General features: G+C 58.5%; 1 protein-coding gene across 4 annotated transcripts in view; it reads right to left on the bottom strand.

Annotated features, from left to right (window-relative positions):
• The window catches only part of LOC122902800 (myelin basic protein), a 104,316-nt gene extending 81,620 nt beyond the window's left edge, over positions 1 to 22,696 (bottom strand). Inside the window, exons 1-2 of one of the 4 annotated variants that reach the window (XM_044242788.1) lie at positions 22,607 to 22,696; positions 3,325 to 3,400 (exon numbers count right to left, since the gene is read on the bottom strand). In XM_044242788.1, the coding sequence (XP_044098723.1) occupies positions 3,325 to 3,375 (51 nt within the window). In that variant the 5' untranslated portion in view covers positions 3,376 to 3,400; positions 22,607 to 22,696. The remainder of the gene's footprint in view (positions 1 to 3,324; positions 3,401 to 22,606) is intronic. The other 3 variants (XM_044242791.1, XM_044242789.1, XM_044242792.1) reach the window with 3 other exon arrangements.
• Between the last annotated feature and the right edge of the window lie 1,452 nt (positions 22,697 to 24,148).

Genomic DNA, 24,148 nt, shown 5'->3' with positions numbered 1-24,148 from the left:
CAAACCCAGGGCAGCCCAAGTAACATGGTCTCTCTCCTGCATCCCTGCCATACACGGACCCGACACTGAGGTTCGGTCACATGCAGACCCCACACTGAGGGCCTGCTGCAAATGGACAGTCTCTCCGGAGGGGCAGTTGGTCCAACACCTTTCATTCAAGCTGACAAAAGGTCCTGAATCCCCACCGTAGCCAGGTGACACAAACGTCTTCTGTCCCTTGGCCAGGTTCCCTACTGGGCTCCCCAGGGCCATCTACCAGGTAGAGCCTCCCCAAAAGCAAGGAGGCTATTTTTAGCCCATCGACCCAGTTTTTCTTCCAGGAGCCTCCACGGGGGAGGCTGGAGCATGCGACAAATCTCAGCCAGACCCAGGGGCTCAGGCAGCGACCATCGGTGCTCTCTGGGGCCTCCAGGGCCACCGGGGTGCGTCCTTTCTGGGTCTGCCCGATTCCCAGCAGGAACACAGACCGAGTGACAACGTGCTGATAAATTAGTGAGCCAGCCCCGTCCAGAGTCTTAAAACTCCAGGGAACCAAAGGCAAAATAGGGCTTTCTTCGTTTCCGAAGACTGGGAATGATTCACGGAAACAGTCCCGTGGCTCCTCCCGTGGCTGCAGTCGTTCTCCCTCACACTCACCCACAGATGCTCTGCTCCGTGCCGGGGCCACGGGGACGGGGCTCTCAGGCCGCCCTGCCCTGCGTCCGGCTCCACCAGCCACTAACGTGCAAGGCCGGGAAGGCGGCCGTCTCTCTCTGCCTTCTGGAACACACCCCTCCCTCCGGCATCCCGTCCTTGCTTTTCAGGGGACGGAGAGGACGGTGGGAAGACTGCGGGGTGCTGAGTCACGGGGGAAACCCGACCCGGAAGGTCCTGCTGGGAGGGGACTCCTTCCCCGGCGCTGGACAGAGGCCCCGGCCGCAGCAGGGAGTCACACCCACCCCAACACGGGACGGGTCCTCGGCAGGGGTGCGGGAGGGGAGGGCGGGGGCAGGCGAGGGGAGCAGAGAGAGACAGCCCCGCAGAGACCCTCCGATGCACAGGTCAGCCTGGCACCCTGACACAGACACTGCTCCGACAGTCCCCCACGTCCAAGTGGGCCGCACAGAACCCCCCGCGGGAGCACACAGGCGTGCACAGCAGCGCAGGGCCCACGTCGTCTCGTCTAGTCTGGTGCCCGTCTAAATGCCACGGATCGCCTCAGACGCTCACTCGGAAAGCTGTGAAACCCTTCTCTCCAGTGACAAAAACAAAAAACACTCAGGGCGTGATCCTGGAGTCCCGGGATCGAGTCCCACATCAGGCTCCCAGCTCCATGGGGAGTCTGCTTCGCTCTCTGACCTTCTCCTCGCTCATGCTCTCTCTCACTGTCTCTCTCTCTCAAATAAATAAAATAAAATCTTAAAAAAAAAAACAAAAAAACAAAAAAAAAACAAAAAAAAAACAAAAAACAAAAAACAAAAAAGCTTGCAGAGCTTTACCATGTAACACTCACCGGCAGACACCAGTGTTTTTAAATCCCCAATATCTTAATCATCCAAATGTTCAACATCAGCTTTCAGAAGCAAGAGTGCAAGTATGGGCCTCCCCACGGCTCCGCCATCTTATTTTGGGAGAACCAACAAATGAAGAGCGTGTTTCAGCGACTCACAACGTCAAACACAGGAGAGAACCGCGAGTCACAGAGTGGGTTTTAGAACTGGGGCCACACAAAGAGAGTCAATGATCATATGGTTTCACTCATTTGTGGAGCATAACAAATAACAGGACAAGGGGTGTTAGAGAGGAGAAGGGAATTTGGGTAAACTGGAAGGGGAGGTGAACCATGAGAGACTATGGACTCTGAAAAACAATCTGAGGGGTTTGAAGTGGCGGGGGGGTGGGAGGTTGGGGTACCAGGTGGTGGGTATTCTAGAGGGCACAGCTTGCATGGAGCACTGGGTGTGGTGCAAAAATAATGAATACTGTTTTTCTGAAAATAAATAAATTGAAAAAAAAAAAAAAAAGAACTGGGGCCACGAATCCATCGTCAGGAGACTGCGGTCCCCCGGGGCTCAGAGGTGGCCGGTCCTCACGGGTGGCTGCTGTCCACCTTCACCTGCGGTGGACGGAGACACGGCTCCGGGTGCGGACCCTGCCCGACCCGACTTGCAGCTCAACGCCACTGCCATTAGAACGAGGTGATCAGTCGTCCAGTTTGGGGTTTAAGAATCCACAAGTCATCCCCCCATTCAGTAGGAACTAAGATCATCAATGTGTTGATGAAGTCAGTCCCCCGTCAGCAGTGAAGGGAGGATTCCAAACCAGTAAGGACATTACACACAGCAAAGTCCCTTTCCGTTCCTCTGGGGCCAGAAATCATCTGTGAAGACACTCGCTAACGCTGTAGCTCATGAAGGCAGCACAGGAGCGAGAACGGGGGGACTTGAAACAAGTCTGGAGGACGCCCCCCGGCTGATGCAGGAAAGGAGTCCAAGCAGGAGCAGAGAAGGACCCCCTGCTGCTCAGGTCACGGTCACGCACTGCAAACCCTATCGCAAGCAAGCGAGGCGGAGGGGCTGGAGGGGCTGCTGCCCAACCCCGCCCCAGGGCAGCGGGAGGCACTTCTGTGTGCGAGTGGCAGACGGGGTGGCCGGCCCTCAGCTCCAGGACGGTCGTGAGCCCCGACGCGTCCTGACTGTCACACACATAAGCCTCCGTCAACATGAAGTACCGAAGCCGGGAAGGGATTTCCCATCCCTGCCTCCACGACAGGAGGGTTCAACGTTCCACACGCAGGGTCAGCCCCGTTTCGTCATCACCTAAAATGACCCTTGATGGTAGAGAAGGTCCCAGACGGAGCATGAAGCCACCAGGAGCCTGGAAACCAGCGGCCCCGGGGAGGTCAGGAGCCAGAGGCTGAGCCTCGGTTCGGACACATGCCGGGGGGGGGGTGTAGGGCAGCGCAGAGCACCGCCCTCAGGAAGGGGAGCCGAGGCCGATACAATGAGTGGACGCCGTGCGGGAAACACAGGGTAACTGCTGAAGACCTGGAGGGATTCGGACCGTTTTTATGTGCATCCTTCCCTTTTGCTTATCGGTACCTTCCAAGCGTGTACGGCGACCGAGTGCACAGGGACGGCGGACAGCGGGCCCCGGAAGGGCCAGCCCAGTAAGACTGTTGTGGGCTGGGGTCCGGGCCGAGACGTGCGGGTCTTGGTCTCTGTGCTCAGGGCCTCTCTAGACGTTTCTGAGGCGGGGGTAATCCCCCCCAGTTTCCAAGGGAGCCCTGCAGCCGAAGTCGGTACTGAGGGGTCGTGCTCAGTGACAAACCGACCCACTTCTTACCTTGTCGCCCTTCTCCGCGCTCAGCTCCCGCTTTCCCGCATGGTTTCCCATCCTGCGTCGATGAGCTCGTCAGAAGCTGCGAGAAAAACACAAGGCGTTGGCTTTAATACCCTCGGAGTTCCTGCGGTTTCAGTCAGAGCGACCGTCCTGGGAGACACACCTTGCCCGTCTGAGACGAGGAAATGAAAAGCCCGGACGCGAGACACACCGGAAGCCGCAGGAGCACGTCACACCTCGGCTCTGATGCCGACCACACCGCAAGCACGTGGGACCCCGGCCAAGCCGCACGCCCTGCTCAGCAACAAAGACCCCTCCGTGTGTTTCCTCATCCGGGACAAGGAACCCGAGTCCAGACCTCTCGTGGGCGGCGTCCGCCCCGCAGCGCAGCGCCGGGCAGGTCCCATCTGCTCCCCAGGTGCGCTGAGCCGCGCTGAGCGCGGACAGGGCGACAGTCCTGGAAACGAACGGCCCGTCTGGGCCCGCTGTTATGGGACCCACGGGGGCACAGGCACTGCAGGGTCGGACTGAGGACGGCTCATCAGACAAGTGAGTATCCCAACAATGCGCACCATCTGCGAAGAAGATGAAGTCGGCTTAAAAAAAAAAATCCGTTCTTCATCTGTTTTTTCTAACATGAACTTTTGCAGCATATTCATGATTTTTTCATCCTACAAGGCACAAAAGTGGAGGATTTACCCAAGCTCACTGTATACCAATTGCTCACCCACGCTCATCCTTGGCCCTGCGATGACCACGTGCCCCATCACCGTTGACCATCCCCTGGGCGCAGATGCTGGTGTTTAAGGACAGGTATAAAGTGTCATTGTCCACGAGGAACTCTTTGTAAACAACATGTGAAAACCATGTCCCTGCGGAACGCGAAGCAGCTGTCCTTGAAGGGTACAGATGGGAAGGATTTCTAGAACGGTACATATGCCCGGATGAAAGGAAAGTCTCACTCCCCAAGAGGGGAAAGGGAACTTGCTTAAGATCTGAATTTTTCCAAAGTCTCCCATAGTCCTGGGTGCCTCTGAGTGACCACGAAGGATGCCTTGGCCCTTCTCCACGAGGACCCCGACCGACGGCGGGATGGGCAAGGAAGGAAGCGATGACATTTTCGAGTATCCCCTCCCAGGCTGTGTGAGTCCCTGAGCAGCTACGGGTGGAGACCCTCAACAGCCAACGCCCATGGAGAGAACGGCCTTCCCGGCTCACCCTGTGAATGGAAACCAGGCCAGGCAATGGCACGTCCCGTGAGACCGGGGAAGCGAAGGATTAGGTGCAAAGGATGACGAGTTCCGGTAAATCAAAGGCAGCTGTGGTGGCAGAGAGACGTCACCCGCTGAGGAGAACCGGTCAGTTCCGCACGGTTCCCGCATGAGAGTGAAGAAACGCCTCGTGTTTAAGAATGTACGCTTTTAAGGATGCAAGTCTACCTCCGCAGGTCACTCCAGCCTCCAAGGTGGTTCCACCGTCTACCGAACCATTTAAACCGACCATCTCAAGACCCTCATAGGCGAGATGGAGGTGAGGCACACAGTACTCCACGTGACAGGCACAGAGAGGGAAAGAGAACTTGTTTTTGTCCTCTTGGGGTCTACAGAGTAGTCAGGGAGTGTGAGTAGGTGTGTTGTCCCAGGAGACACGGGTCTGGAAGCAGGGAGCAGCCATCCCTCTGAAGTTTGGCTACTTTTCGATTCCTCGTAGGGTTTTAGCTAGATATTGAGAACTTGCAAGATGTGTAGAATACACACACTAACAATACACTCAATCTCTGTACATCTCCCTCCCTGTTTTAGAAATAAGAATGGGTTATACAAAACTAAACACAGACAATAACAGATATGGTTAAATGTCTATACCGCCCAGAGCAATCTACAGATTTAGTGCGATCCCTACCAAAATACCAATTGCCTTTACACAAAACTAGAACAAGCAATCCCGAAATCTGTACGGAACCACAAAAGACTCAGAATAGCCAGAGTGATCTTAGAAAACAAAACCGGACGCATCACAATCCCAGATTTTGAGACGTATCACTATACAGTACAGCAGTAATCAAACTAGTATGTTAACTAGCTCAAAAACAGACACACGGGTCAATGGGATGGACTAGAAAAAGCCCAGAAATAAAACCATGATTATACGATCAATTAATTCTGACAACGGAAGCAAGAATATGTAATGGGAAAAAGCCTCTTCAGTAAACGGTGTTGGGAATGCTGGACAGCTCCGCGCGGAAGAACGGACGGACGACTTGCTCACACCCAAAAATAAAAGAAGAAAACCCCAAAAGTCCAAGTTGTTGGCTTTAAAAGAAATTAACTGTTTTTGCCCATGTTCCGCAGAATGGATGAAGATGTGGTGTACATGCAATGCAGCATTACACGGCCACCAAGAAGAGCAAAATCTTGCCATCTGCAACAACACGGATGGTCTGGAGGATGAGATGGTAAGTGACGTGACTCAGAGAAAGACGAATGCCTTCTGGTTTCAGTCATATGGGTAACTGCAGAAACAGAACAGGTGAACAAAGGGAAACAAGAGAACAAACTAAGAAACACTTAACTCCAGAGAACTCACGGACGGTCACCGAGGGGAGGGGGCGGGGGAGGGGCTAAACAGGGGAAGGGGAGAAAAATGAAGCATTGGCAAGAAGACTTCATTTCTTTTAAAGCCAATAACTTGGACTTTCAGGGTTTCCTTCCATCTGAGCGTAAAGAACCTCACGTCCCCAACCGTGTTCTCCCCTGGGCAGCGCATGTCCTGCCCCCCACCCCTACTTCCTCCAGCCAGTGTCTCCTCCTGTTCTCCCCAGAGTGATGTTCCCTCCTTCCAGAAAACAAATCTCGAAGAATCTAACCTAAATCAGAATCCTGTGGGGTGTGTAGATATTTGGGGGCTTGTGAACAAAAGTGGAGCTATTTTTGGACAAAGGGCGTTTGAGGCTGAAATCCAACGACAGTCATGCACCCCACCCTGACCCTCCTGGAGAAAGGTAATGCTTCTTCCAAGCTGGTCTGTCCTGATCCAAACTTCCTCAAACTCCAAAGCAAAACTTGAGGCTGCCCTTGGGAGCGTTGTTCCTGAAAGATTTAATCCATATTCAGAAAACTCAAGACTACCGGACCTAGGTAGATGGACATCACAAAAGTCCAGGTCAGACTTCTGAATGCACGCAGAAGCAGCTGGAGTGGACCGCCTCTCAGATTAATAGCAGGAGAATTTACTTTACATGGACCACTTTCCGTAGGCAGATTCTCGCATTAAATCACAACGTGCACTCTGGCCCCAAGAGAATGACAAGACATGCAAGGGGAGAAGTAACATGGGAACGGTGACTAGAGCCTCTGTCTCGGACTGGGCCTTCCAAGGCACCCGAGGTGAGGGGCATCTTGTAGGACTGCGGGCAAAGCCACGGCACGCACACGAGTTCGTGCGCTGGGTCTCACTGGGTCTCCCGCACGAGCTAGCAGAGCGGGAACGGGCAAGGGCGAGGCACTGGGACGGGGAGCTCACTCCTGCCCGCCAGCCTCCCGAACTCGCTGCGAAGAACCAGCCACAGACCAACCAGTGGGACACTGGCCGGTCATCTTTAGTCCACTGCATTTTTTTTTTTAAGTTCACTTATTTATTTTTTAAGTCCTCTCTGCACGCAGCGTGGGGCTGGCACTCCACGGGCCTGACATCGAGAGCCGTCCCCTCTCCCGACCCGTCCTGTTCCATGTCACTTCTGCAACTAACCGAACAGGGAGAGAGGAATTCTGAGCGTGTGGGATGCTGCTCGGAGGCCAGCGGACTCTGAGGAGTCTTGAGTAACGCGAGAAGCTTCTTGTGCAATAATAGAAAAAAGGAAGTGGGGGTGGCCAGCGGGGAGAGTGGAACTGGAAGCAGAAGACCTCGGTCTGCACGGGCGGGGGGCGGGGGCTGCCTCACACTGCTTAGGGTGACGTCCCGTTCCAGAGGGGAGGCCTGCACGGTCCCCCGGGGCTGCTGGAAATCTCCATAACGCGTCCGTGGGCACCGATGCCACAGCAGCTCGGTGGCGGACACCCCGCGTGAGCCGTTCAAGGTCACAAGCCGTTCAAGGTCACAAGGCCGACCGTGCGGCCTTCACAGTTCAGACTTCACCCCTCCTGCAGCCGACGCTACCCGCGGGCCCCGTGGTGGAGATCCTGAAGGACCCCACAGAGGAGCCCCCCCGCGGGCGGCCGGGAGTGGAGGTACGCGGCAGGGCTGCCGGGCGTGAGGCACGCGTGAACACAGGGCGCCGCCGAGGATCGGGTCGGCCGAGGATCGGGTCGGCCGCGTCCGGCTGGGCTTCTGGCACGTCTGAGCACGGTGCCATCCAGGCCGGTGCTGTGCGACGCCGTGCAATCAGCCCCACCTCTCTGAGCCGCCCGTTCCGTTCCGGCGGTGAGAACGCAGCAGCCGTGGGCTGGTTAGAGCGAGGGTCCGTCTAGTGGCCGCTGGTTTCTGTCCTCGGGTCCCTCCCAGCAGGTGGACCATGGGCATCCGCTCAAACTGTCCAGGTCGAGGGAAGAGAAGCGGGTAAGGACACTGGCAGCCCCCGAGGAGCCCAGGAGTGGCACCTCACGATGAGCCCGAAGTGAGAGCTCAGGCCCCCTGGGGGACCAGCCCGACCCAGGAAGTTCGGCCACTGGTGCTGGTTCAAGACGGTGCTGAGTGGGGCGGCAAGGAGTCCGCCAGCAGCAGCCGCGAGCGACAGCCGAACCCGGCTTCAGAAGAGCCTTCAGACCCTGCCCAGTGTATGTTCACAGGCGGGAAGGTGGCGGGGACCTGACTGGGAGACAGAGCAGGTCCTAGACATCGCCCAGACCCAAGCCTCCCGGAACGCAGGATTCCTGGGGGCGCAGAGGGGCCAGGGAGCCCGGAGCCACAGTGCCCCGGTCAGAGGCCATGTGGGAACCACTCCCGCTCCTCACTGCCTCGGGGCTCAGAGCATCTACCTTCTAAGTCCTGTAATTACAGGAACAGCCTGTAGCTTTGTTCCCATTTCACAGCTGAGAAAACAACGTTTAGAAGACTGAATCTAGCTTCGAGAGGTTCATGACTTTACGGAAATATTTTACTTAGAAATTGGGATTTTTAATGTATTATAAATTAATCTTACATGGAAAAAAATCATTAAAGGTCTAAGATATACATTTCTACTATTAATTAGCACAACACAAAGAAGTAAGACCTGCAGCAAGTAGCCTTGAGAACAGGGATGGCGAGAACACTTACATGGGGACACACGCGGACCAACGAGGAGAACAGGGACACTGCTGAGCGGAGGTCAGAAAGCCCACGCCGACAGCGCAGACCCCGACCACACGACCAACATGCCCGCCCTCTCCTCCCGTCCCTAGACAAAGGCTTGTAGTTCCGTAAGGTGCCGGACGCAGAATGAGACCAACAGGGCATTAATTACAGCCCCGAAGAGCTCATCACCCACATGTCTCAACGGGAAACATTCCAATTTCTTCCAATAACATTTTTTAAAATTAAATAATTGCGCTTCACACTCAGTAGGGAGCCAGAGGGCTGACTCTGTCCTGGGTCTCTGGTGCTATTTCAAAGCCATGTTTTCCCGTTCTGTGTGCACCTGCCAACGTGTGGGCGTGGCCAGGAAGCACCCCAGGGGGACAGCACTGGAAGGATGGGCTGGGGTCTGCGCGGGGCCCCAGAGAAGGGTGGACCACTGAGCCCGCGGGGAACCTGCTAAACCTACCCGGGCAGCCGCGGGTACTTCCCAGCAGGCAGGAGTGTTAACGTGCGTTTATGACGGCAGGATTGACACACCCCACCAGGGCGGGAACTTTGGCTTTCCTGATCTTTTAAATCCATTAAACGGACTTGGGCGTTAACCATTCATGGAATTTTTGCTTTTCACTGGACTCTAAAGGTCACCAGCCCTGACTGTTCTCAGCACCGCCGCTCCCACCTCACCGGGGTCTGAAGGGCCCCAGCGCCCGTTCGCTGGGCCCGGCACGGCCCCCGGGGATGGAGCGGAGCCGTCGCTCGCACTGACGGAGGAACCACGCGGCGTGCAGGAGCGTGTCCTCGTGTTTCAGGGGTGGTCGGGGGTGGTCCACCTGCGCGTTCCGGAGGACGGAGAGCGAGGCAGCTTCGTGGATTCTGGGCATGTGCACGGCAGAGGCTTGTCTGACCTCTGAAGTGTGGGTCGGGTACTAAGAGGAGAAAGTACCGGATTCAGAAGGATGGGGGCAGTCGGCGAGCCTCAGGAAGGGCGTCACCAGCAGGAAGGTCAAGAAGCAGGAGGCGGTGACACTTCCAACGGGGCAGCCTCCTCTCCTTTTTGGGAACGCTAACCTCGGACAGAAGGAACTCCCCGGAGAGGGTCTGGGACCTGGTAGTGCTGGCGGCCGGCTCCGTCCCCTTGGGTGACTGCTGCATCCCGCGCGCTCCTGGGGGGCTCCAGCGCGTCGGCCGGCCACAAGAGCCCCACCCGGAGCGCCGGCAGCTGGATCGGAGAGGGGGGTGGGCGGCTGCAGACCGGGAGTACCTGCAGCCCGAGTGACACGGGGCAAGCACGTAACACGCTCTCCCACCCTGGTCCCCCCGGCCCCCCTGCAAACCTGAGAGGGGAGCAGGACTTCCTGGACTGTTGGGGGGAAGGGCTGGTTAGTATCTGACCAGCACCTGAGGCCAGGAACCGTGGTCAGAGGCTAACAAACCCCAGCAGGGGCCTCCTGGGACCAGCCATGGGCCGTCTTCCACGGCCTCCCCCGCCGAGCCAGGCAGGGACGCAGGCGGACGGCGTTATCCAGGTAGGTGTGTGCTCGCCGCTCAGCCCAGAACCCGGCTCTGGTAATCAGCCGAGCCTGTAGCATGACCACAGATCCACGAGTGCTGCATGACTCAGCACAGTCCAGGGCTGGGAAGAAACACACACTCTGGGCATCGCTCGGGGCCAGAGCTGGTGACCACAGGACAGAACAATGTGCCTTCAACTCCGTGCGTCTTTCCATCCACCTCCGGAACAGCTCATGCATCCCTGACACGGGGCGTGGTGGCTCCTGATGGTCACGCGCACGGAGGAGGGGCGTCGGCTCAGGCGTCGGCTCAGGCCGCAGGTTTCTAGGTGCCATGGGGCCGAGTCCCATCTGCATCTTAACTAAACTAAACCCGTGTTTCTTTCTGAAAACACAGAAAACATCTGAAGCTTGAACTATTGGTCTAAAAAGTTCAGATTCAAGTCACCAACCCCTATGGGGCTCCACGGGAGACAGATCTCACTGCATCATGGTTCTGGGTGACTTCTTTCCAGAACCTTCCAGATTCCATCAGGGAAAAGCATGGTGCCCTGCATGGTCGTCAGTGCATCACAGTCCCACCAGAGACATGGTCAGAGGCTTCCGGTGGGCCCTGCCCCTGCCGCAGGGTGAGCCTGCACTTCTTGAGAGCCAAGGGAAAGATAAAGAAGGTGGTGAGTGCCCATGATATTCACAGGAAGGGGCAGGAGATGGTGTCGGGAGACAGGGTGTGTGGTCGGGGCCGGAGGTCTGGGCTCAGGAAGCTGACAGCAGCCAACAGGCCGGGGCTACCAGGGGCTGGGCGCTCCCTCCACATTTCAGAGGACTGCTTCTTCGTCTTCTCCCTGCTCCACTGAGACTCGGTCCTGACTGTGCTCGTCTTACAAATGGGGAAGCTCGGAGGTCGGGAAGGTCGGGGTGACCCTAGGTCGTGCACGGCAACCACATGGAAGGCCATCTCCGGAGCTCCAGCTCCGGCTCAGCCGTGAACTGACAGGGCCCCAGACAAAGCATCTCATTTCTAGGAAAGGATTTCTTGAAGCCTGAGTCTTGGGTGTGTTAAGGCAAAGAGCTCCACCCGAAGGTCAGCAGGGGGCCCTCGTCCCGCTCTTCAAGCCGCACAGCCCGGCTCTCCTGGGTCCGAAGACATCGACCACGACTTCACAAAGCCTTCGTTCCTCACATCCTTCCGCGTGAAAACCACCGCAGAGCCTCGGTGAATAATGAGGGCTTCCAGGAGTCCATCCTGCGATGCAGCCCCTTTTGAATCTGTTACTGAGAAACGGCATTTAAGTAACTAAGTACGCCAACAAGGCCAAGAGTGTGCCGAGCGTGCTATCTACAGGGGGCCGCCGAGAGCTTCCGTCTTGAACGCGAGCTTTCCAGCGGGCTCTGCACGGCACTGGGTTCCTAAGTGGCATCTTTAGGACTGAAAAACTGAAAAAGACCGACTTCATTTCAGAAGGCAGTGGTTTAGCACCACGAGGCTGAGGCCGTAGGATCTTCTTGCTCCATCAAAACCAAGACTGTTCAGGACGGCCCTTTTACAGGACACCAGCGCCCACCCCGTGCGGCACTATAGATGATGTATTACGTATTATATACTATATATTATAACGCATCTTAGCCCTTTCTACTCCTTACAAATCGCAGCATTTCCTATTTGACCCCCCTGGCAGAATTTACACGAGGCGTGGTGACATCGAAAGACAGGGCAGAACTGATCTAAAGAAGCAAAAGGGCCTGCTGGCATGGGAGAAACGGCATGGGGCGGCAAACCTGGATTCTAGCCGCATCTGCCCTCAGCAGCAAGGCGGCCCTGGACGCGTCCGCTGGCGTCGGGGAGCCTCACCTGCTGCCTTCAGGGGAAGCCAGGGGCCGGCGGGGGCGGCTCAGGGCCCAACAGCCAGGGACAGCGTTCCGCTTCTGCCGGCGCCGGCTCCGCACACCCAGCATCTTCACGCCTCGAGCGCTCCCCGACAAGGACTAAGCAAAGCCGCCCACGTCATGTCAGACTGTGAGAGCCGGTTTCCCGAGTCAGGGGCCAAGCCCCGGACAAGATGCTATGAAAACTCACTCCTGGAGTGTCTGCTTGTGCTCGGCGCCAGAAGGAGCGGCAGGAGAGCAGGCGAAGAGAGCTGGACCCGCCAGGCCTGCCGCGCACACCCACACCCACACGAGTGTGTGCACAGTCACGCACACCCGTGCACACGTGCGCGCTCGCGCTCTCCCTCTTCCGAGTTCCAGGATGCTAGGAAGGCATCCACACATGTTCTCCAGCCCGTCCCTTCTGCCGGGAGTCCTCAGACTTACTCTAACCTACTTCTGCCTCAAACCCTTTACAGAATGAGGCAGGGTATGCCCAGGAGAGAAGCCCACACGTGGTCCGAGGCCCAGGCCAGAGCTCTGTCAGTTGGAGCTGCTGCAATGACCCTACAACGAAAGTGGGGCTTTTGGTTTGCACACTGCTCCGTCCCCAGCACCATGACAGCAACTGGTATGTCATAGGTGCTCAGGAAATACCCATGAAGTGACTAGGAGAAAACGGAATGAAACCAGGAAGCTGCCCCTTGACCCCAACCAATCACATGTGCTCACCTGCCCACACACACACTCTCTCGAGCGCAGTCTGTGCCTGGAGACCCGTCCTTGGTTTGTGGCCACGCACCCAACCTGACCAGCACGTGGTCCGCGGGGAAGCCCAAGGGGTGGGCGTGGCGGGGAGGACCGGCTGAGCGGAAGGAGCCGCCGAGGTCCACCCAGCCTGGGGCACCAAGAGGAGAGCCAAGGAGCCAGGGCCCTGAAGGCCCATCTAGGGGCGGAGTCCCGGCAAACACGGAAGCCCTGACTCAGAAGGAACCCAGGACCCTGCACACAGGAAGTGTGGGTAGATGGCGGGGTGCCGAGCACGGACGCAGCGGCCAGACTGCCAGCCCCTGCCCTCAGCTCCAGACGGAAACCTGACACGCCTGCTGGCACGGGGACCAGGAGGCACGGGGGGTGGAGGGTCTGGGTGCCCAGGTCCTGGACGCAGAGCCTGCGGCCAGATCCCCGGGAGCCGCCGCCTGGCCCACACGTGCTGTGCAAAGGGGCCTAAGGCCAAGGGCAAAGCGACTCCTCTGAGGCTGGAAAGGGGAAGTAGCATGGAGTCGGGGATGCTGCCCTTCGGGAGGTGAGGGGGACCCGGTGTCAAGGAAGCGCCTGTGCTCAGCTCCCGCATCACCTGTCACAGCAACACGTAGAAACAACGCACTGGTGGACTCGGGCTGGGGGTTTGTGCCTGAATTAATTATCTGTTCAAGGTGCTAATTTAGAGATTACGCTCCAGTAAACCTTCATCCAAATGTGGCTAAATAGAAACACTTGAAGCCAGGCTGATCCAACCAGGCCCCCGCACAGCGGACTGGCCTCCGGGCAGGGGGGCAGCCGGCTCCCTGGCCAGGGAGCTCCGTAGGGACCCTCTGTGCGCGAATCAGGCCCGCGGCGGACGCTGCACGGAGACCTCCGCCGGCGGCTTCTCCTTCCTGCCTGAAGCCCACGGGCACCACGCGGGCCTGGGCGTCGCCTGCTTGGAGGACCGAGTGGACACCTGCTGCTTCCCTCCGCACGCTGTCCCGCCGCCCGCCTCCGGCACACACCACCCGAGGGCTGGATGGGTCTGTGCAGAGACGGCCGGAGCGCGCCCAGGGAGACGACGGTGGGGAGACCCTGGGGTCTGGATCCCAGAGCGGCCTCCTCCCCGGCTCCCTCCTGATGACGGGAGCCACGGCCATGGGGCTGGGGTGTCGCTCGCGGGAGGAGGTCGGGGCGAGCCCTGTGGGTTGACTCCAGGGTACATTTTCCAAATTCCTGTCTGAGCCCAAGTCTTGAAAGAAGAGAAGGTCCGTCCCAGAGGCACAGGCTCTGCGAGGACTCGACCACGGCGGCTCTCAGGAGACCGCCGCCTCGGGCCGGCCCTAGCTTCAGCTGCTGCTGCTGCTTCCATTGGTCTGAAATCTCGTCCAGGTTTTAATCTAGCTTCACAGTAACAGGTACTTTCCCTCAGCTCACTTACTTCGGTGCTGCCAACCCTCCGGACACGTGCCCTTCTATTTACACTGTGTCAGGACAGTTACCTACTGCGGCTTTACCGGTGACATTCTGCAGCCTTTTCAGGAAGTTTTCCTCCAGGTCTGAGCACCGCCACCCCCACCCCACAGTCCCCACCACCAGTCTGGAGTGGATGAGGTCAGCTTTCCGTATTGGTCTGAAGCCCTCTCTCCTCCAAAATAAGTCCTGACCTACGGAAATCAGGACAGAATAAAAGAATCACCATCTCTCTTTGGGGATGGTGCCCCCTTCCAGGAGCAGTGGACACACCGTGCGGAGGCTGCAGACGTGTTCCGCCTGCACGGACATCGGACGTCTCCTCTCTCGACTCCTGGAAGACGAGTGCGGCATGGCCACACTTCGGACTCTCCGTCTCAGCCCTTCCAAGGTCACTGCACCTTCAGACACCGAAGGAACCAGAATAAAAACAACCAGGGCACCCCCACTGCACCCCCCCACGCAGGCACAGACACACACACATGCACACACACACACACAGAAACCTAGTTTGTAAAATGTAAGTATCACATTTATTTTATTAAATTGCTGCTTTAATTTACCCGGTCTTCCAAGGCAACACGGTAAGCTGAACGAATCACGTACGATGTTCTTCTGACGGGGGAGGAACAGACGCGGCATCTCCCTCCCGGAACTGCAGACCCTGCTGTGCACCAGTCGCCCGATGGCGACAGGCCCAGCAGAGCTCCGCCAGCTGCGGATGCTACAGACAGGAAACCCACACGCTATGCCAGTGACACCAAGGCACGTAAGCCACACCTGCAGGGTCCCAGGACGCACACGCGTGATGGAACATTTAAGCTCCGCGTCAGCAAGATGTTCCCGAGCCAGGGATCAGAGGCCGCGCTGCTAAACGCTGAGCAGGGAAGGAGGGCATCCCGGAGACAGACAGCCCGGGATCAGCAGATGTATAAGGGAGCGGCCACCGGGCCACGGGGCCACGGGGAGTGGCGTGGGACTGCTGAGGGAGGTTTAAAGCCCGGGGAGTGCCCTGGGTCCAGGACGCCTCTGCACAGCACGACCTCGTCTCCTCCCTCCGCGGAGAGGTCCCGCTCTCCAGGAGCCCCGTGGTGCAGCGTCTGTGTGCAGGGCAGAGGCTTTGCGGTGGGAAGCCCGTGTGTGTGCTTCCAAGGCCCCTCCTCACACAGAGGCGCCCTCGGGGCAAGGGCCCAACTGCTGTACCGCCACGGGCCGTGAACCTGGGGCGGGGCTCTGCGCACCCCAGTCCGTGCATTTCACAACTCCTCACGCACGGGCTGGCTTGGGAAGGCCGCGGTGCAGCTCTGGGCCTTCTGCTGCCACAGCAGGGTCAGCAGGAACGTTAGGTTCCGACGACGCAGGAGAACATGGACGGAGAATCCGAGCACCGTCCTCAGAGACCCTCACGCTTACCCGACGGAACAACAACGCTGCTCTCTGAGAGCGGGACGCGCGACAGACGGACAATCCCCGTGGGAGAGGGACGCGACAGACGGACGATCCCCGTGGGGGAGGGACGCGACAGACGGACGATCCCCGTGGGGGAGGGACGCGACAGACGGACGATCCCCGTGGGGGAGGGACGCGACGGACGGACGATCCCCGTGGGGGAGGGACGCGCGACATACGGACGATCCCCGTGGGAGAGGGACGCGCGACAGACGGACGATCCCCGTGGGAGAGGGACGCGCGACAGACGGACGATCCCCGTGGGAGAGGGACGCGACAGACGGACGATCCCCGTGGGGGGGAGGGACGCGACAGACGGACGATCCGCGTGGGGGAGGGACGCGACGGACGGACGATCCCCGTGGGAGAGGGACGCGACAGACGGACGATCCGCGTGGGGGAGGGACGCGACAGACGGACGATCCCCGTGGGAGAGGGACGCGACAGACGGACGATCCCCGTGGGGGAGGGACGCGACAGACGGACGATCCGCGTGGGGGAGGGACGCGACAGACGGACGATCCGCGTGGGGGAGGGACGCGACAGACGGACGATCCGCGTGGGGGAGGGACGCGACGGACGGACGATCCGCGTGGGGGAGGGACGCGACGGACGGACGATCCGCGTGGGGGAGGGACGCGACAGACGGACGATCCGCGTGGGGGAGGGACGCGACAGACGGACGATCCCCGTGGGGGAGGGACGCGACAGACGGACGATCCGCGTGCGAGTGTCCGCGTACAGAACGCCGTCGTCCCAGAGTCCGTCATACCACCTCGAGTCCTGTTATCAGAGAAACGCAAGACCGGGCTGACCTTATTCAAACGCACGTCTGTGAGCCCGTGTGTACCTCTGGATAACCTCGTGGAGACGAGACCGACCCTCCCGAGCGAGTCACCCGCCCCTCCCCCGCTAGGAGCAGGGGTGCTCGGACTTTACTCGGGAGCTCATTAAAGTACGTACTCCTGTCCCCGGTCCCCAAGACTGTGGCTGGTGTGCCGGAAACGGGGCCTGGGACTCTGCGTTTACTAAGAATTCCGGACGCAGCGAGGCAGGAGGTAGGCAGACGACCCAAGGGCAAACAGGCGTCGGCCCGGCCCCTCAGCCTCACGAGAAGACACACAGCCGAGCTGGCCGACACTCTGGTAGCCCGCCACCACGCCCCTCGTGCCCCCACGGCCCCTGTGCCCCCGCTAGCCATCAGAACAGACCCAGGGAGATGGTTCTGTGTGTTCTGTCTCTAGGTTTCCCACCAGACTCTGGCGGAAGAGGACAGCGGAGGGAGTCTTCCGTCTGCCGAGGCCGCTGGTTGATGGGGCGAGGCCTCGCGTGTCCGCTGCGGGAGCTGGGCGCGAACCTGGCTGCTCCCTCCCGCTGCTGGGGCGGCCCTGACAGACATTCCTAATGGGAGGGGAGGGCAGGATGTGGCGGGCCGGCACCCTGGGGTGCAGGGTGGTCCCGTGTCGCCTGAGCCCATGAGGCAAGGACACCACATGTGCAAGGTGGACACGGCTGTCAGGGGTCCTGCCCTTCCTTAAACCCCAGGGCAACCATGCTCACGGACCCCTCTGACAAAAATCAAACTGTCACCCTATTTAACTGCAGTATAGAGGAGTCATTCTCTGAAACGTGAATTTCAGAAAACATCACGGCAGGAAGACACGTCACACCCGTAGGGCCCGTGTCTCTGCGAGCCGTACTCACAGGACATCACTGTCCTGCTGGCTTCCAGCCAGGAGCTAAGGGATGGTGCGGACGGGAGCCGCGGGGTGCTGGGGGCGGGGAGCCAGGTCCCGAAGGGCAGCACAGTGGGCCACGGTTCTGTCCCCCGCGGGCTGCAGGGCGCGACACGGCTCCATGAGCGGGCGTGGGCCCCCAGCATCAGGGCGCTCACAGGGCACGCCGTCCCCGAATGTCAAGACGGTCGGCACTGAATGCTGACCGCAGATCAAACCAAACCCGGCGAACAAGTACAGCCAAGTCACGTCTGTTCACAAAACAAGCGTTGACACTCCTGCCTGCTACATGGTTTTAAAACTGGGAGACAGACACCAAACCCAAGCCTTCATTTCTGCATAATCAAAATCCACATGCTGTTAAAAACCACTGCATTTTATAAAATGTCCTAAACTATTTTTGTGTTTTTGATTTTGCAATACATATGAAGGAAAAGCATCTCGCCCTGAAGAAAAACAGCCAAGGGGCTCAGAGCAGAAACTCACTTCCTGCAGGCAGGCTGTGGCTTCGCCTCAGAGACACCCCCTCCCACACCCTCCTTGTCACCACCTACGAGCCACTGACCCCTTTTCAAAGCCAGTGTGAGTTCTGAGGTGGGGTGTCCTATCGCCATCAAGAGAGATGTTCTCAAGCTCCTGCAGGTGAAAAGTTGGACTGTTTTCCTATCTATTCTTTCAAGAGGAACTGGTTTGCAAAGGCTCCTGGTTTCTGGGCCCTCCCCAGGTGCTCGTGCGGCCTGCCGGGGACAAGGCGAGATCACAGGCCTGGGCCTGGGGGCACCACCCAAGGGTGGCTGGGGAGGGTGAGGGCAGCCCCGTCCTGATCCGGGGCCTCTGACTTGTGAAGGCAAGTTCTGGAGGCTTGGGACCAGAGGTTTGGGACATGTGTCGGAGACCTTAGACGTGCCCCTCGACAGGCCTGCTCCCTGCAGAGAACTCGGGCTTCTCTGGGGACGGACCCTGCTGGATTCGATGGGGGCAGAGGGTCTGCGGAGAAGGCACATGGCCAGGCTTCCCCATCGGGATGCACAGCCTTCCTCCAGGGCCCTGCGGGCACCATTAGTCAGTCGGTCTGTGTCCTTTTAGAAAACAAATCTGTCTCAGGAGAGGGGCAGATTAACTAGACCTTTAATGGATTTTATGTACGTCCTGAAAACACATATATTATGAAGAACAGTGTCTCATAAAAATCAACTCCTGGGTTGAGAAATTCAGAAGATTAAACCTTGTTTAAAATAACATTCGGGGGGGGCGCCTGGGTGGCTCAGTGGGTTAAGCCGCTGCCTTCGGCTCAGGTCATGATCTCAGGGTCCTGGGATCGAGTCCCACATCAGGCTCTCTGCTCAGGGGGGAGCCTGCTTCCTCATCTCTCTCTCTGCCTGCCTCTCTGCCTACTTGTGATCTGTCTCTGTCAAATAAATAAATAAAATCTTTAAAAAAAAAATAACATTCGGGGGGCGCCTGGGTGGCCCAGTGGTGTCTGACTCTTGACCTTGCCTCAGGTCTTGATCTCAGGGTTGTGGATTCAAGTTTGACGGTGGGCTCCATGCTGGGTGTGGGGACTGCTTCATAAAGAAATTAAAAATAAAAATAGAATAACATTTGGGGAACAGGGTGGTCGCCCTTTTTGTGCAAAGTGCTGCTTTAACCTCCTGAGGACGAAGGTGTCAAGGAGCAATGTCCCCAAGACCACCCGCATGGACTCCAGGTGTGTGCAGTTGTGAGGTGTGCGTGCGCGTATGCAGAACTCTGGGGGGGTGTGCATCAGAGTGTATGTGTGTGTCCATGCTGGCCATGAACTAGGCCGTCAGACACTGAGAAAGCCTCCCTTCTGCCTCTGTCCTCCTCTGCGCTGGGAGCCCATCTGTCCATGTTCTTTCTCCTCTTTACGTGCCTGTTGGCATATTTTTTACATTCGTCTCTACTATAAAACTAAACATGAAATTTGTTTAACCACTTACGAATAAAACCTTATTTTCTTCTTTTCTTTTGGAAAACGTTAACCCCTTCACTCTTCAGGAAAGTGAATTAATTTTAAAAGAAATCAACATCCCCTTGAGAGTTGCAGACCTAAAGGAGCCTATTCTAACCCTTGTGAGCGGAACGACGCAGGACGCGGAGGAGTCGCCACGATTCCGGTACGACGAACAGTAAGGGGACTCGCTCTACCCATTGTGAAGGTTTACTGCGCTGCTATGGATATCAAGCTGGGGTGGTGCCAGTGGCGGGACAGACACCCGGATGGGTGGAACAGAACCCAGAAGCAGACCCACACGAGTATGCGGAAGCGACTTCTGACAGAGGAGCAGGGCAGCTGCAACAGGAGTGACCTTCTGTTGGACAACAGTCCTGGAGGGACAGGACACTCATAGGCAACAGTAAATCAAAGCATAACAAAAAGCCCTCAACCTGCACCTCACACTTTATACACAGATGAACTCAAAAATGGACAACAGACTTAGGTGTAAGATGCGAAACTACACTAGGCAGGGGAAAAAAAAAAAAATGGGAGAAAAATCTCCAGGACCTCAGGTTAGGCAGAGCGTTCCCACCCTCCACCACCATTTCAACCCATGAAAGGAAAAATTAATAACAGATCTTGTCAAGTTGAAAAACTTTCTACCAACAACCTTGTGGAAAGAAGATGAAAGGCAACTACCAGAATGTAACTGCCAACCACCAGACCACTGTCTAGAACATAGGAAGAACCATCGAGACCAAACGCCCAAGTAGAACACGGGCAAGGACACGAGCAGGCTGTTCACTGTAGGATGCACAGATGGCAGATACACGCAGGAAATCTTCCACGTCATTATCCATGAGGGAGATACAAATCAAAATCACGATGTCACCTCACATCTCATGATAGAACAGCTAAAATAAAAAGTAGCCACGGTGCCACCCGCTGTCGATGCTGTGCACATCCCGGGTCCCTCTCACCTTGCAGAACAGCGCGGCCATTCTAGAAGAGAGGACGGCAGTTTTTCACAAAATTAAGCATGTGCTTGCCCTATGACTTAGCAACTGTGCTCCTGGGCATTCATTCCCAAAGAAATGATCACTGTGCTCGCACAAAAACCTGTACGAGGACGTTCAACACAACCGTGTTCACAATAACCCCAAACTGTCAACGATCCAAGTGCCCTTCCAAGAGGGAATGGCTAAAACAAACAAACAAACAGCCCAGAACGGTGATGCATGCACGCCACGAAACACGGCTCAGGAATGAAAAAGAACAGATTCACCCTGAACAGACCTCAGGAGAATGGCGCTTGGTGAAAAAAGCCGATTGAGAAAGCGGCGTACTGTGTTTCAAGCATTCTCGAAATGACGAAATTACAGAAATTGAGGAACAAGGTGAGTGGTACCTGAGGCTGGGGAGGGGGAGGGGACCATGCGGGCTGCAGCTGAAAGGAAGCGTGCACAGCCCCAGGTGGAGCTCTCCCACCAGGCGCTCGGTGACCACGTGATCCAACTAACAACTAACGTTGGTCAGTTCAGGGGGCAAGAAAACTGCCGACATCCTCCGCCACCAGCCCTCACTGCCACCGGGGACCCTGGCAGCAAGACCCGACCTTCCCAACCCCCTGCGGGGCAAGTCAACGCCAAGTCCCAGAGCAAGCACCTTGTCTTACACTGTCTCACCGTCGAGCAGAATCGCGATCTGTCAGAAAGACTTCCAAAGTGGATTTGAACCAAAGAGCTTCGGTTCCCCACTGAGTTCATAAAAGCAGTCGTTTCAGAATAGTTAAATCCTTGAGAGATCTTGCTAACCAGCACTGTACGGTCACTTCTAACTGGATTCCTTCCCTACAGGTTTTTGTTTGTTCCACTTTAAAACATAAAACTGCTACTGGGCCCTTCTCCTTGTCTGGTAGAAACATGTTATTAGGCCGACGGCCTCCAGCAGGTCCCCTGGGCCACCCTTCAAGAAGGGCCGCTCTGGTCTGAGCTCCCCAGCTCCAGGCACGAGGCCGTGATGTCCCAGCAGGCCCCACCGCCGCCCACGGGTGGCCTCCCAGTGAGCCTTGGTGCCCACTGGCCCCTGACCTGTGGGCCGTGGGCTGTAAAATGTCCGGGTCCCTGGTTGAGTGACAATCTCCAATAAGCAGCGCTATTAGGGTGCTCTGACACCTTGCTTCCTCTGAAAAACTCCTTCCAGTCGAGTGTGGGTGTCCCTCCCTAGGTCAGCCAGGGGCCCCCCGACCCCCAACCATGTTTACACCCCTCAGCGCACACCCTAGCCCCCTCCCGCGCCTGCCACGGCTGTGGAGCTGAACGCACACTCGTTGATTCTCACGTTGTCGCAATTGGAAAACACAGAACAGGAACCAGAATGCGCCTGTTTCCTGCCAGAGACTTACTGAGATCCCCAAAGAAACTTAACCGTTTTGTAAACCCCACTCTGCCTTACCTAACTGAGGGTGAAAGGGGGCCTTGAAAGAAACCAGGAGCTGCCACCAAGCATCCCAGGAGACCCAGAGCCAAGGGGCGTCAGCGCAGTGAGGGCAGAACACATCGTGGGGGCCACCACCCACCGCGCCGGGCCCAGGCGGAGCGCGCGCCCCCAGTTACAGGCGCCAGGCGCGCAGGTGGCCGCAGGTGGGCCCCGGGGGCTGCAGGTGGGCGCAGGCGGCCGCAGGTGGCCGCAGGTGGCCGCAGGTGGCCTCTGCAAGCGGCTGCAGGCAGCGCGCACTGGAGCTGGGACAGGCCCGGAGAAGGCGGAAGCCAGGCGAGTCTCCAGTGCCCCCCCCCTCCGTGATCAGAGAGAAACTTGCTTCGTTCCGGGGTGGGGTGCGGGGGCGTCCGCGGGGCTCCGCGCGTGGAACTAGCACTTAGAACTGGCAGGGACCCCCAGCCTGCCCTTCAGCTCGCCACCAGCACCCGTCTCCATGTCGCCAGGAGCAGCCTCTTCTGACCTTCCACACCTCTCACCCCTAAACCCCACCCCCACCGCCACCTCTAGGCCGCGCGCCCTTCCCGCGACCTAGCCTCGGGGCCTGGCCGGAGGCCACACCTGGAAACCCGTCGGGTTCCAGCGCCCGCCGCCCTAGACCCGCGCCCACACCCGCGCCCACCCACTCGCAGGGAGGCCTCGGGCTGCCACCTGCGCCGCTGCCCAGGACAGCCCCGCGCCCCGGGTCCCGCCCAGAGTGTCTGGGGGTCCCGCTCCCGGGCGCGCACACCAAGCCCGGGGCCGCCCCGCCCGCCCCCGCCGCGATCACCCACCTCGAGTCCGCCGCTCCGAGGCCGAGGGCGCCGCGGGGTCCCAGGCCGCCTCTCCGCAGCCCGGGCCCCACTCGTGGGGAGCCGGCTCCCGGAGCTAGCTGCCGGCGCTGCCTTCCGGGGAGGGAGACGCGGGCCGCCGGGGCCGGAGGCTCGTCCTCGCTGGCGCGCGGCGGTGACTGAGGGCGGCTGCTCCAGGGCCCGGCGCGCACCCCGCCTCCCGCCCCCGCCGCCCGGGCTTCCTGCGAGCCAGGTAAACACGGCTGCCGAGCCAGGCCCGCCCACCTGCCGCCCCGCCCCGCGCCGCCAGCCGCCCGGACCACCTCGGGGACCGCCTGCCGACGCGGAGGGCCGCGGTTGCTTGGGGACCCGGGCGCAGAGTCGGCGCCAGCGGGGCGAGGTCGCATTTGGCCGCCCAGAACCCCTGCTCTCTGAACCTTTCCTGGGCCTTAACCTCTGAAACTAACCACCCCCCCCCCGCCGCCATCGCCGGGAGGGGCTTGAGCTAACGTATCCTCCACACCCCAGGCCCTTTTCACAGCATGGGGACTCGGGTCCGGAGTGGGCTGCTGGCCTGAATCCACCCCATCCCCGGTGCAGCGCCCCGGTTAGCGCTCCCGAGACCGCCAAGCCCGGCCTTTGGGAACCCCAGGTGAAGAACATTGCGTGGATGCTGGCACCCGAACAGGTTCTTGGCTGGAAAACGCATGTTTCCGCGGAGGAGGCAGGCAAAGGGCACACACAAAACAGACCAGAAAATGCCCAGGGAGGACGAGCCCTGGGTCCTGCCGTACTCAAGCATCTGTCGGCTTGTGGCCAGTGTCATCCTTTCCATACGAAGGAAGCTTGCGGTCTGGACATTAGCCACCTGGACACACGGATTTGGTGGTCAGATGGACTTTTCCCTATATTCTTGGCCTCCTCCTGGCAGTGGGAAAGTAGAAGGGAGGAGGGAGAGCCAAGATGCTGGCGTCCTTCCTGATTCGGATTCCCGGTCAGCGAACCGAATGTGATTCCCCGGAGCCCGCGGGGACTCGATCGTATATGTTAGGAGACCGGGGAAGTCTGGTGCTTGGCAAGAGGCAGGGAGCCCTTGTCCCCTGGGCCAGCTGTCTGCGGCTTCAGGGCTGCCCGCCCCAACCAGCTGTCCTCATGTTCCCCAGGATCTAGCAGCCACACTCAGATGCGGATGATTCTACGAGACAGAGGTCTCCGGCGACAAGTGTCGAACCTGATGCCTTCCTCAGGAGAGACAGGTTGGAGGAGAGAACATGATGTTCCCGACCTGCACGGGGGTCGTCAGGGGCCGTGGAAGGGGGATGGTGGTTGTGCCAAACTTCCCACTTTTTCTGCCTCTGTTTCAGAAACGGATGAACAGGGCGAGAATAATGGAGTCAGACATACAGTATGGGCGCCCATGGCAGTGACTCACACCCGGCTCCAGCTCCTGACTCAGATCACTCATCACGGCTCTCAGCGCCCACCCCCTGCCCCCGACTTCTTAAAGGTCAGGCCAGGGCCATCCAGAAACTGGACTTCTTCTGG

Source organism: Neovison vison, chromosome 3, assembly GCF_020171115.1.
Source record: "Neovison vison isolate M4711 chromosome 3, ASM_NN_V1, whole genome shotgun sequence".
NCBI classification, from domain to species: domain Eukaryota; kingdom Metazoa; phylum Chordata; class Mammalia; order Carnivora; family Mustelidae; genus Neogale; species Neogale vison.
The sequence above is the reverse complement of the archived record's forward strand: the minus strand, read 5'-3'. Positions and strand labels throughout refer to the sequence as shown.